The sequence below is a fragment of the Terrapene carolina genome, unplaced genomic scaffold, assembly GCF_002925995.2.
Source record: "Terrapene carolina triunguis isolate 2854851 unplaced genomic scaffold, T_m_triunguis-2.0 Scaffold66, whole genome shotgun sequence".
Classification (NCBI taxonomy): Eukaryota; Metazoa; Chordata; order Testudines; family Emydidae; genus Terrapene; species Terrapene triunguis.
The window spans coordinates 16,105,407-16,118,446 of NW_020664417.1; the positions used below are offsets into that span (position 1 = coordinate 16,105,407).

Here is a 13,040-nt window from a genome sequence, read left to right on the forward strand (position 1 = left end):
TTTTTTTTTTTTTTTGCTTGGGGCGGCAGAAATGCTGGAGCTGGCCCAGGTGATATAGATATTTATGCTCCAGCAAATTTCCCTAATCTAGATATACACACAATATCATTCGGAATGTTGCTTTCCAGTCAAGGAACACAGTGGTGTATAGATCACTGGGTCAGATGCGATGAGACATTATAGTTCTATAGTGACATTTATAATCAACAAGTTTACACACACACACACACACACACACACATACATATATGCTACCTGTATTTTTCCTCTGACAAAGGTGTTTATGTCATTTTCATTTTCAAAGATTGAAAGAGTTTGCAACAGATTCTGTTCAAGCCATTCCCAGTGTTCAGTGATTTCCTTCCTTGAACAACCTGCACAAAAGAACAAAGTAAATAATTCTCTGTCTAAAATTTGTTCATCATGATTCCCAAAAACGAACGCGATTTAAACAAATTCTTTAGCAATGAAAGAGGTAAAATGTTTCACACAATGAAACAAATGTCATAACCTCAGTAAATTGAAAAATTCTCCCCTAACCCCCAATTTCACTACTAATGATTGGTGGTAACTCCCAAGATCATCCTGTGTTAAGCAGAACCCACATGGGTTATTTTAAAACTTTTCTGTATCAGTACTTAGTTTAAAGATAAATGAAGAATACTACATTAAAAATCCTAAACATAAGAACCCTAGTGTGTTTGTGGAATTGTAAATGACATGCTAATGAGGTCTAATTACAGAACATGGTGGCTGCATTTGTTAGGAGCACAAACCAAAAGATAATTGTACATTATACAAATAGTTCTTGACTGAGGTAAATCCTAATATAGGATACAGTTACCAAACTTCAAGATCAAAATCATGTTTGAAACAGGCAATCAATGGAATTTGTCAATAGGTATCTCAGACTATAAAAGAAAGATATTTTCCAGACTTCAGATGGGAGAATATCTTCATCAAAAGAATATGAATTTTGACAGCACTCTAAAGGGAAGCACATCTTTTGTAAGGATGTCACTTTTAAAGTGAAAGCGGAGACAGACAATATTGGGCTTAGTTTCTAGGGAGCCAGGAGGGAGTCAAACAAGATTTCTGCCATGGAGAAACATATACACATACATTCTGTAAATGAATACAGGGCTAGAATGAAGGAACTTTTCATAGATCAGGCATTGAATATGCAACATTTTACTTCTGTTTTCTCTGCTGTAAGCTTCCACTAAACACCACTTTTACTTTCTCTAGCTAGAATTGTTTTTGACTGTTATACAGTATTTTCAGGAATAGAGATGCTTGTGCTGTCAAGGTCTCTCTGTCCTGATATGGAAGGCAGGAATAAATCCATGAGTACTAGTTTTAGGCACCAAGACGCCTGCATAGGAATGGCAGGATTTTTGTACAGACAACGGCTTAAGCAATCATGGGTAGCCTAACCTACAACACCATGATAACATGCTGCTGTCATGCCCTCCATCCACACTGGAGCTCTATCTGGCTGTGATAAGCAATACAGCTATTTGGGCATAAATACAGAGATTCATAGCACCACAGCTCACTGCATCACTCTATGCTCTTATTCACAGGTGTTGTGGGGCAACTTGTCTCCCTGCTCTAGGGATTATGAGAGGAAATGGTCTAAACCCTGGTAATTCTCATCCTGGCAGGACCCAAGATGGTGTGGTGGTGTGCTGTTATATGCAAAGGCATCAATTCTGCTCAGTCTAATAACAGACAGATGCTATTTTTTATGGAGGCAATGTTTCTTTTTTGTGCCTCTGACAAGGGATGGTAGTGGGTGTCTCAGGGTAGGCCTACACTGCAATGTAAACCCAGGGTTAGCAGAACATGAGTTAGCAGATCCTGGGTTTGTTAACATAGGACTTGAGCATCCCCACTCATTTGTAACCCCAGGTTAGGAATTGTTGAACCCTGGTCCCACCCTGGGGCTCTAGTGTCTACACTGCATTATGTGGGTCTGAGTCCAACTACCCATATCCCAGACTTCCTAGCACCCTCCCAAAATGTGCCTGCTCTGGCTCATTGTTCGTGGTGCAGTGTGGGAAAGCTTGACTGTCCAGAGGACAAAGGAAATCAGCCCACGGGATTATGGAATACTTTTGGCAAACTCCCAGAGCATGAGTCCTTTGTGGCTGCGTCTACACTGCATAGCATCGGAGCTTGAATCCTGGGTCCTGGTTCACTCAGACCCTCCACCCCGTAGGGTCCTGTGACCGATCCCTGGGTTACTGTGATTTGTTTGTAGATGGAGGTGGGGTTCATTTTGAGCCTGAGTTCGAATCCTGGGCTTACATTGCAGCCTACATAACCTTAGAGACTGCTTTTGGCCTGTGCAAGGTGAAGCCAATGGTTTACCAGAAGCAGCACAACAAGAGAAAGGGACCATGCGGGGGGGACGGAGGCAGGGACCAAGCATGTGTCTCTCACGGAAGATCACAGCTTTCTGCTTCTGGATCTGAACTACAAGCACCCACTGGTGTGACCACAATGAGATGGCAACATTGGATGACCAGCAGTAGGTCCGGAACTTTCACATGAGGAAAGCCCCACTCCTGAAGCAGAGCACCCAGATGAGCGAGCCAATCATGCTCCAGAAGCATGTTGCTATTGCCCTGTGGAAGCTGGCAAACCCAGACTGTACTAGATTTGTTGTTAATCAGTTAGAGGTAGGCAAATCCACAGTGGACGCAGTAGTCATAGAGGACTGCAAGGCAATTAATGCTGTGCTATCTTTCAGGTTGATAAAAATTGGAAATATTCCTAAAATAAGTGTGGGTTTTGAATGGATGGGCACTAACTGTGGTGGGCACTAACTGACCCATGTAGACCCTGCTAGGAAGAACTAAAAGTTCCCTAGCTTGCGTTAACATGCACTTGGGAACTTTTAGTGCATGCCAGCAGGGTCTACTTGAGCCAGTTAGCACAACATGTGGGTGTGCATTAGAATTCACACCCCTTTGGTGTGTATTGTGTAGATGGGTCCTAAGTCATCTATTTCTCATTTGTAGCTCATCAGATTTCAGGTTATTTTCATCGCTTCTGTAGAGAGTTTCCTACCAAGTCCTCACCTCACACATCCCTCCATCTCATTTTTACATTACTTTGTTGCCGATATCTCATGTTTTACTCCTCAAAACATTAACTGGTGTGCCACAACTCTGTATGGGAAATTAAAGCAAAATAAACAGCAACCCCACCAACCTCAATAACCATTTCAATATAATTATGGGCGTTTAATTGCCTCCCATTTTCTGAGTTCTCAAATAGGTCTCTGCAAGAAGTGTAAGAGAAACAAATGAAAAACATTCTGATGAAAGTGCCACCTGGTAGTAAACTCAAACATGGGCAGACGAGATCATAAGAGAGACACTATCCTAATCTCATAGCCCAAATTGTTTACCTAGTGAGATGGATCAGTTAATCCACCCACAATTCACATTTGATGTTGAATAGAATATTTGATGTTGGGCAGAATTAATGAGCAGAATGTGCTAACGCCACATCTTTTATCATAGTCTAGATCAGTGGTTTTCAAACTGCAGGTCATGACCCAGTACTGGGTGGCCCAATTTAAGGCACTGGGTCACGGCAGCTCTGGTCAGCACTACCGACCAGGCCATTAAAAGTCCCGTTGGCGGTGCTGCCCGTCTAAGGCAGGCTAGTCCCTACCGGTTCTGACACTGTGCTGCGCCCCGGAAGCAGCCAGCAGCAGGTCCAGCTTCTAAGCAGGGGGGGCGGCCAATGGGAGCTGGGGGTGGGGGGGATGGTGCCTGCGGGCGAAAGCCGTGCGCCTCCATCTAGGAGCCAGACCTGCTGCTGGCTGCTTCCAGGGTGCAGCGTGGTCCGCGGTGCCAGGACAGGCAGGAAGGCTGCCTGAGTAACCCCACTGCGCCACTGACCGGGAGCCGCTGGAGGTAAGCCCACGTCCCAACCCTGCGCCCAAATCCCCTACTCCAGCCCGGAGTCCCTTCCTGCACCCCAAACCCCTCATCCCTGGCCCCACCCCAGAGCCTGCATCCCCAGCCCTGACCCCTTCTTGCACCCCAATCCCCAGCCCTGAGCCCCCTCAAACCCAAAGCCCCCTCCTGCACCCCAAACTGCTCATCCCCAGTCCCACCCCACAGTCCTCACCCCAACCTTCAGCCCCTCCCGCACCCCAAACCCCTCATCCCCAGCTCTGTTGGGTCACAGACATCAACAATTTTCTTCAACTGGGTCACCAGAAAAAAAGTTTGAAAACCACTGGTCTAGAGCACAGGTCTCCAACCTTTTAACCACAAGATCACTTTTTGAATTTAAGTGCAACCCAGGATCTACCCCACCCCTTTCTCGAAGCCTCACCCCGCTCACTCCATCCCCCCCTCCCTCTGTCACTTGCTCTCCCCCACCCTCACTCACCTTCACTGGGCTGGGGCCAAGGAGTTTGGAGCGTGGGACTGAGCCTGGGGCAGGGGATTGGGGTGCAGGAGGGGTGAGGGGTACAAGCTCTGGGAGGGAGTTTGGGTGCAGGAGGGGGCTCCAGGCTGGGGTAGAGTGTTGGGGTGCTGGCTCTGGGAGGGGGGTCAGGGCAGGGGGCTTGGGGTGCAGGAAAGGGTATGGGATGCTGGCTCTGGGAGGGGGCTCAGGGTTGGGGGTGGGCTCCCGCCAGACGGCACTTCCCTCAGGCAGCTCCTGGTCAGCGGCGCAGCGGGGCTAAGGCAGGCTCCCTGTGTGCCCTAGCTCCACGCCACTCCTGGAAGTGGCCAACATGAACCTGCTGCCCATGGAGGGGTGGGGGCAGCATGTGGCTCCGCATGCTGCTCTTGCCTGCAAGTACTGCCCCCACAGCTCCCATTGGCCGCAGTTCCCCATTCCCAGCCAATGGGAGCTGCGGGGGTGGTGCTTGCAGGCAGAAGCAGCACGCAAAGACAAACGTTTAGTGGCTGGAGATCACAATTGACTGTCAGAGGCTCCAGGATCGACCAGTCGATCATGATCTATGGGTTGGTGACCACTGGTCTAGAAAATCTTATTCTACACTTGGTTATAAAACATATTAGCGATCACATATTAAAACCATGACTTTTTGTGCCATGGACAAGCTTTGGACCAGCTTAGCACATGTTAAAGTATGCACTGCCTTGTATACACTAGACTTTAAGGTAACACATTCCAACACACCTTTAAATCCTAGTCAAGACAAACACTTAAAATTAAACCAGTGCAACTTTTTATATAGAATGAGGCAACAGGGAAGAGAGAGGATGTTAGAGGATAAAGGGGACAAAAGCTACTGTGCATAGAACAGAGACTATCAATCACACTCTCCCCCACCCCCCCAAGGGGTACACTTGATCACACATTACATGACTGAAATGTGGATATAATCTCAGCCAGTATGCTTGATACGCTAATGAATTCTGTCACATCTTCAACATCAGAACTGTTTGCAAAGTATGACTGACTGGGATATAAGAGGAAGGGTGAGGATAGAAGAAAGAACTATACACTTGAAAACAAAAAGGGACATTTCCATGGGTCTGTACATACTGCAAAAAGAAAAAAAAGAAAAAAAAAGGAAAAGAGCAGCAGCCTGCGGCAGCGAGTCTCAGAGCCCAGGTCTAAAGATTCGGGCTCGTGCTATGGCGCTAAGAATATCAATGTAGCTGTTCCTGCTCAGGCTGGAGCTTGGGCAGGGAACATCTACACTATTATTTTTAGCACCGCAGAGTAAGCCTGAGTCTGTATACCAGGGCTCTGAGACTTGCTGCCATGGCTTTTTTGTTTTGTTTTTGAAGTGCAAACATACGCTAACAGTTTGAGAGTTTTCATCCATGAGGAAATTTACTAGCAGAACTATACCTGCATAATTATACCACTACCGTTACTCTGGCATAACTCCCCATGTGAGCACTGCTATTCTGCAATTAACATGCTTTAAGCGTCTCTAGCAAAATTACCAATAACATCTGTTCCGAGCCTGTTCAACAGAGAGGACTCTGACCCTCACAGTCCGTTTCAGGTAAGAAACAGTGATTTTACAGAAAGTTGCATTATATGAATCCATGTTAACAAGCCCCCATTACAGCGCTAAACAGCTTCAAACATAACCAGATAGCATGTGATTATAGACAAGATCACTGGGTTTCTCCCCACCTGTGAAGATGTTATGCTGCTGAATAAGTAACCCAGGAACCAAACACGTGATTTCCACAGCTCTGTAAAACTATTCATGGGAGCCAAGGATTAATGCATTATGGAAGGCAAATGAGGCTATAATGAGTTTCAGTAAAAATGGGAGAGTACAAGTGCCAAATAATCAGTGGCACACTTGTAAGAGAACACTAAAGAACAACTGTGCAATGAGAGATGGCGTTACACAACTAAACACTGCAAAATCCTTTGTGCCATGTGTGATGGGTTCAGTCACAAAGACCCCCTTGGGACTGTCACCTGATGTGCTGAAATTACCTCTGAGCCCGTTTTCTCTGCCAGTTTGGGCCTTCAGAACCCTGCCTTGTTGAGCCAGTTACACTAATCTGCTGCAACACAGACCCAGGGGCTGACCCACATCCCCAAAGCTGTAGACTTAACTGAAAACAGCTTAGCATCCAGACACCCAGCAGGATTCAAACCCTAAATAAATCCATTTAACTCTGTATAAAGCTTATACAGGGTAAACTCATAAATTGTCCACTCTCTCTAACACGGATAGAGAGATATGCACAGCTGTTTGCTCCCCCAGGTATTAATTACTTACCCTGGGTTAATTAATAAGCAAAAGTGATTGTATTAAGTAAAAAAAGGATTTAAGTGGTTCCAAGAAATAACAGATAGAACAAAGTAAGTTACCAAGCAAAATAAAACAAAACATGCAAGTCTAAGCCTAATACATTAAGAAACTGATTACAGATAAAATCTCACACTCAGAGATGTTCCAATAAACTTCTTTCACAGACTGGATTCCTTCCTTCCAGGAGACTTGACCCCCAGTCTTCCCTTAAAACCTGATCCACAGGTGAGGGGTATGGCATTTAAGATGCAGATTCTTCACCCTCCTCCTGGGGTGAAGCCTCCCTACAAAAGGTGAGCAGACTCTCCTGTCCCCCCTCACCTTCCATCTGGACTTCCCTCTCTGGGCTCCCCTCTGAGGCAGACACTCCTGTGTCCCCTAAAAGGGAGGTGACCCTGGTCCAGCTGGGGGCTCACAGCTACCAGCTATGACAGACCCTTCACTGGCCAGCAAAATCCGCCCACCCCCTTCACTCAGGTTGGGCTTGCTTCCAGCTACAGAGTCCTTGGGGTCTGTTCCCACCACAGCAGTCACCAGAACCCCAACTTTCATCTCTGAGATACGTGTCTCTGTGCACCCTAGGGCAAGACGTGTCCCCTGCTGACCTGCAACTTCCTTGCAGTCAGCAGCTGGGACGGCCTCCCTGTTACAAGGTGGAACATTCCCCTTCACCAGGGAGATGATTATAGGACAGGAGCTGGCTTTATCCAGTGCTTCCCGCAGGGACCTGCCTTGAGCCCCGGGGTTACAGGAACTGGTTACGACCATCCCTGCTCCCAAAGCTGCATTTTTCACTGCTACAAAGGAATTAAAGAGACACTCTCCTATTCCCCCTGCAGCACATGTGACTTCAGCCTCCCCTCTGGGCCTTTTAGCACAAGACTCCTTCTTGCTGCTAACAAACCCTGGGATAGATTCTGCCACATCAAAGAAATCACTCCCCAGTAGAAATGGTGCAAAATTGTGTGCTACTGCTACAACTTTCAGCTCAGCCTGCAAATCACCAGTTTCCATGTGTATCTTAGCTAAAGGTGCAAGGACTTTGTAACCTCCCACCATTTCTAATTATGCCATTTTCCCAGGTAACACATCCTTCTCATGGATTAGGTCCCTACTGACCACAGAAATTTCTGCACCAATGTCTCTCCATCCTTGGAGCACTTTGTCATTAAGTTTCACAGCATACATATGCTCACTGCTTGCTTGTGTAGAAGCAACCTTTACAAATCCTGTGTGGAAAGAGGCAGCAGCCTGGGATACCCCTGTGCTCTGAGAAGCAGCAGCTTCGTGTGTTACTTGCTGTCCGTTCCCACTCAGCCAAGGACATTTTTTCCTCAGGTGCTCAGTGGATTTATGATAGCACCTTTTGGGCTCCCCTGCTTGTACAGGAGATGAGTAACAAGGGAATGGGGAGGTGAACGCCCAGCCTCCTTTTTCCCAGGGGTAAAATGGTGATTCTGCTTTCCGCCAACCCTGTACCCCTCTGCCAGTGGTTTATGTTTAATTGCAGCTTGTGACTGCTCGTAAGAGTCTGCAAACTAAGCTAATTCCCCCACTGCATTCACCTTTTTGTCCCACAAATACTGTTTTACATCATCACTGCACATATTCAGGAACCGTTCCTGAGTAATTAAATTACACATTTCTTCCAAGCTTGTAACACCTTTTCCCCTCACCCACTTGTCTAACAAATCTCTCATTTCATTTACATAAACCACATCACTCAATCCAGATCCCCTCTTAAGACTCCTGAATTTAACCCTGTAGGCTTCAGGTGTAATCTGAAACTGTTTCAAAACTAGTTCCTTAAATTTACCATAGCTTGAAGCATCATCAATAGACATCTTATTGAATATGTCCAGAGCTTTCCCAGTCAATTTTGCAATTGAAGTGGTCATTTTTTGATCTTCGGGAATCACATGGAGAGTGCACAGTCTCTCAAAAGTGATGAAATATTCGGCAATATCACTGGATTCATCAGACTGAGGACATAACCGCTCCCATTTGTTGATTTTTGGAGAAGTGGAGTCAGCTGCTGAAGGGTTTTGTCTCTTCCACTCCATTACAGTAAATTCACGCTTCTGGGTCTCAATCTGGGCCTGCATTTCTCTGTTTTTTAATTCCAGGGCTCTTTTGTGAGCAGCTTCCTCCCTGGCTGCCTCTGCTTCTTTGAACCTTATTTGAAACTCCCGGTCCTTTGCCTTCTCTTCCACTTCCAGTCTGGCCAGCTCTAGTTTTGTAGTTGCCTCACTGGTAGTCATTTTCCTGCTTTCTTGTGCTTATTTCCATCACCCAAAATAAACAAACAGAAAATAACAAACCAGTAACCACTTTGTCTGTTCTCCAGCCACCACACTCAAAACTCACTTAAAATCACTACCAGTGTCTCAAAGCAATCATCTGTGCACAGATGCTGCTCGACTATGTTACTGTGACGGGTTCGGTCACAGAGACCCCTTGAGACTGTCACCTGATGTGCTGAGACTACCTCTGAGCCCGTTTTCTCTGCCAGTTTGGGTCTTCAGAACCCTGCCTTGTCGAGCCAGACACGCAAGCCTGCTGCTGGGCCCAGACTTGAAAGAAGTTTAGTCTATGAAAGAAGCTTATTAAGACATCTCTAAGGGTGAGATTTACCTGTATTCAGTTTCGATACACAGATGGCCAATTTCAATGCAGCACAGACGAAGAATTTGCACTCAGGAAGATAGATTTTACTTCTCTTTATAGGCCATACTATTCTCTTTAAGGGGTCAGACTTGAACTACGACAGTCATTTAACAAAAACAACTTGCAATCAGTTAGATATACAAAACCTAAAACTAGCTGAAATTCAAGATGCAATCAATAAAAAGAAACGAAGGCCAATGGGTACATTTTCTAATATCTTCATTGTTAAACTTGTTAAATTTTCCTAACTAACAATACAAATTCTACGGATTCAAAATAAAATAAGAGCATTTCTTAATCCAATTAAAAATGTGAATTAAGTAACTGGAAAACCAGTTCTTTTTCTTAATGTGTGAGCAGTGTTATGGTCTTTGAAGAAGTGCTGTACTCGTTTAGCTTTGTGATATAGGTTCTTGTGGGGAGGGGGAAGACATAAGCAGCAGGAGAGTATGCACTCCACCTCAATCTCCCCTTTTAGGGAGAATTTTGGGGACAGCTTTGCTTCCTGGGAACCAGGCATTGGTGTTCAAGCTGAGAAAAGAGGGGCTTGGTTTGTATGGTGTTTGTGACCACCTATGTTCAAGGAGCAGTATATTAGTGTAAACAAACACGTTACACTAAAAAAATGCCCTTCCTCCACATCACTGGTTTCTCCTCCCATTGGAAACCAACCTGCATGGCCCCGCCATCTGCTACAGCATGATGGAAGAGGTGACAGTAAAAAAAAACAGCAGGTTAAATGAGAATTCCAAAAAGTCTTTTATAAAAATGGCTGCATTTAGTACTAAAGGCAAGTTATACTACACAAATTTTAAAACCCACTGGAAGTTTGTACTAACAGGTGTGTGTGTGGAGGGGGGGCGGGGTGGGAAATCAACACTTGATTAGCTGAAACCCTCTTTCAGTTACAATTACCATCAAAAGCTGCAAGAATATCTGGATAAAAGCTATACAAAAACTCCAGATTGGATTCAGAGCATGACACAGCACTGAGATTACCCTGGTCAGAATCATGAATCAACTATTTCTAAGGATACACAGGGAGCACCTTTTATTAGATCTACTGGCAACATTTAATACAGCGGTCTCTACACCTGGTTTTACTGCCACTCATACATTACTGAAGTAGTTTAGGTCAGATCCAATGGAGAGATCGGAGTCAGTGATGGTGGATGAATACTCATTGGCTTGTACAGGACCTGTGTATGGATCCTGCTCCCCAAGAGTTGGGTTTTCAGTCCAATGTTCTTGAATAGCTATATGGTACTGAGATTTGGTATTGGATTACAAGAAGGTGGCCAAAAATGACCCCAGCAACACAAAAGTATACCAACTGGTTTAGGAAGGAGGTGTAAGGAGAGTGAGACTTCCCCAAGCCTCTCTCAGGGCATGGCTACACTTGCAGATGTAGAGCGCTGAGAGTTAAACCCGCCTTCGGAGAGCACAGTAGGGAAAGTGCTGCAGTCTGTCCACACTGACAGCTGCAAGCGCACTGGCGTGGCCACATTTGCGGCACTTGCAGCAGCATTGGGAGCGGTGCATTATGGGCAGCTATCCCACAGAGCACCTCTTCCCATTCTGGTGCTGTGGCTTGTGGGAAGGGGGCGTGGAATGCGGGGCATTCTGGGTCCTGTCCCAACGCCCTGTGATGCATCGCTTCGCATCCCAGCAATCTCTGTGTTTCCGTCCACATTTGGCGCCATCTTTCAACGGTTTCTGTGCAGCGCGATCTGTGTTCCGTTTCGGTCTGCGGGAAATGGAGCCCGAACTGCTGAGGAGTATGCTGATGAGTCTCGCCAGCACGTCACGTTTGGCAGTCGAGCTATTCCTTAAGATCCAAAGTGACAGTGAGGAGTCAGACGATGACAGCAAGTCGTGTAACGCGTACAACACGAAATTGCTTGTGGCATTCACGGACATGCTCAGCACCGTGGAACGCCGCTTTTGGGCTCGGGAAACAAGTACTGAGTGGTGGGATCACATCGTCACGCAAGTCTAGGATGACGAGCAGTGGCTGCAGAACTTTCGGATGAGAAAAGCCACTTTCATGGGACTGTGTGAGGAGCTCGCCCCCATCCTGCGGCGCAAGGACACGAGATTGAGAACTGCCCTGCCGGTGGAGAAGCGGGTGGCTATTGCAATCTGGAAACTGGCAACTCTAGACAGCTACTGATCGGTCATGAACCAGTTTGGAGTGGGAAAATCGACTGTTGGAATCGTATTGATGCAAGTTTGCAGGGCCGTTAATCGCATCCTGCTCAGAAGAACTGTGACTCTGGGTAACGTGCATGACATTGTGGCTGGCTTTGCACAAATGAGTTTCCCTAACTGCGGAGGGGCAATAGATGGCACGCATATTCCAATTCTGGCACCATCCCACGCAGCCTCCGAGTACATTAATCGGAAGGGGTATTTCTCGATGGCTCTCCAGGTGCTTGTGGATCACCGTGGGCGTTTCATTGACATTAACGCAGGCCAGCCCGGAAGGGTGCATGACGCACACATCTTTCGGAACACTGGCTTGTTCAGGAAGCTGCAAACCGGGACTTTTTTCCCAGACCAGAAGATCATTGTGATCCTTGGAGACCCCGCTTACCATTTAATGCCATGGCTCATGAAACCCTACACAGGGAGCCTTGACAGCAGCACGGAACGGTTCAACAACGGGCTGAGCCGGTGCAGAATGACTATGGAGTGTGCTTTTGGCCATTTAAAGGGTTGCTAGTGCTCTCTGTATGGGAAGTTGGACCTGGCCGATGACAGCATCCCCGCGGTTATATCCGCATGCTGTACCCTCCATAACATTTGTGAAGGGAAGGGTGAAAGATTCACTCAGGCATGGAACTCAGAGGTTCAACACCTGGAGGCTGAATTTGAACAGCCAGAGAGCAAGGCTATTAGAGGGGCCCAGCGCGGGCCGCAAGGATAAGGGATGCCTTGAGGGAGCAATTTGAGGCTGAAAGCGATCAGTAATGTCTGGTGCCCTGCACGGGAGTGAAGTGCAGTGGTTCCAATGTTAGTAGGAATCTGTGTTTGCTACACTGACCTGTGCCTGTTTCTTTCTTGGGCTAAGGTATCTTTTACTTTATGCAATAATAAAGAATGTTTCAAAGCCAAAAAAAAAAAATCCAATTATTGGCAAGAAAATTCATTTATTGAAAACAGGCACAACTGCTTGGGAAACAGAAAGGGCAAGAGGGTGGGGGTAGGGAACGGTACAATCAGAGATTTGCGTATGTCCTGTCTGGAGTGCTGTGTAATGAGTGCTGCACTTCAGGATGGCTATACTGCATGGTGATGGGGGTTGAGTGCAGTGGGTAAGGGTCGTAGTTTTCAGGGCTGTGTGGTGAAGCTACAGGTGTTGGAGGCAGCTGGTGGCAGAAAGAACCCGGATGTTGGGGGAAGTGGGTTGGAGGTGACTATGGGGGCACAAGGGAAAGAGTTTTGGGACAAGGGCTGCGGGGGGGGGCAGGAAAGGGGGGGAGACTGCAGGCCTGCATTGCTACAAGTGCCTGTTTCAAGTCCACTTGGCACTCCAAGATGCTTAGCAGCCGCTCCAAGATGCTTAGCAGCCGCTCCA

At 46.7% G+C, this 13,040-nt stretch overlaps 1 protein-coding gene across 1 annotated transcript in view; it reads right to left on the reverse strand.

Moving 5' to 3' along the window:
• TBC1D9 (TBC1 domain family member 9) overlaps nucleotides 1-13,040 on the reverse strand; it is an 86,136-nt gene that overhangs the window by 52,980 nt on the left and 20,116 nt on the right. Inside the window, exon 3 of the mRNA XM_024208115.2 lies at nucleotides 256-374. Coding sequence (XP_024063883.1) covers nucleotides 256-374 — 119 coding nt within the window. The remainder of the gene's footprint in view (nucleotides 1-255; nucleotides 375-13,040) is intronic.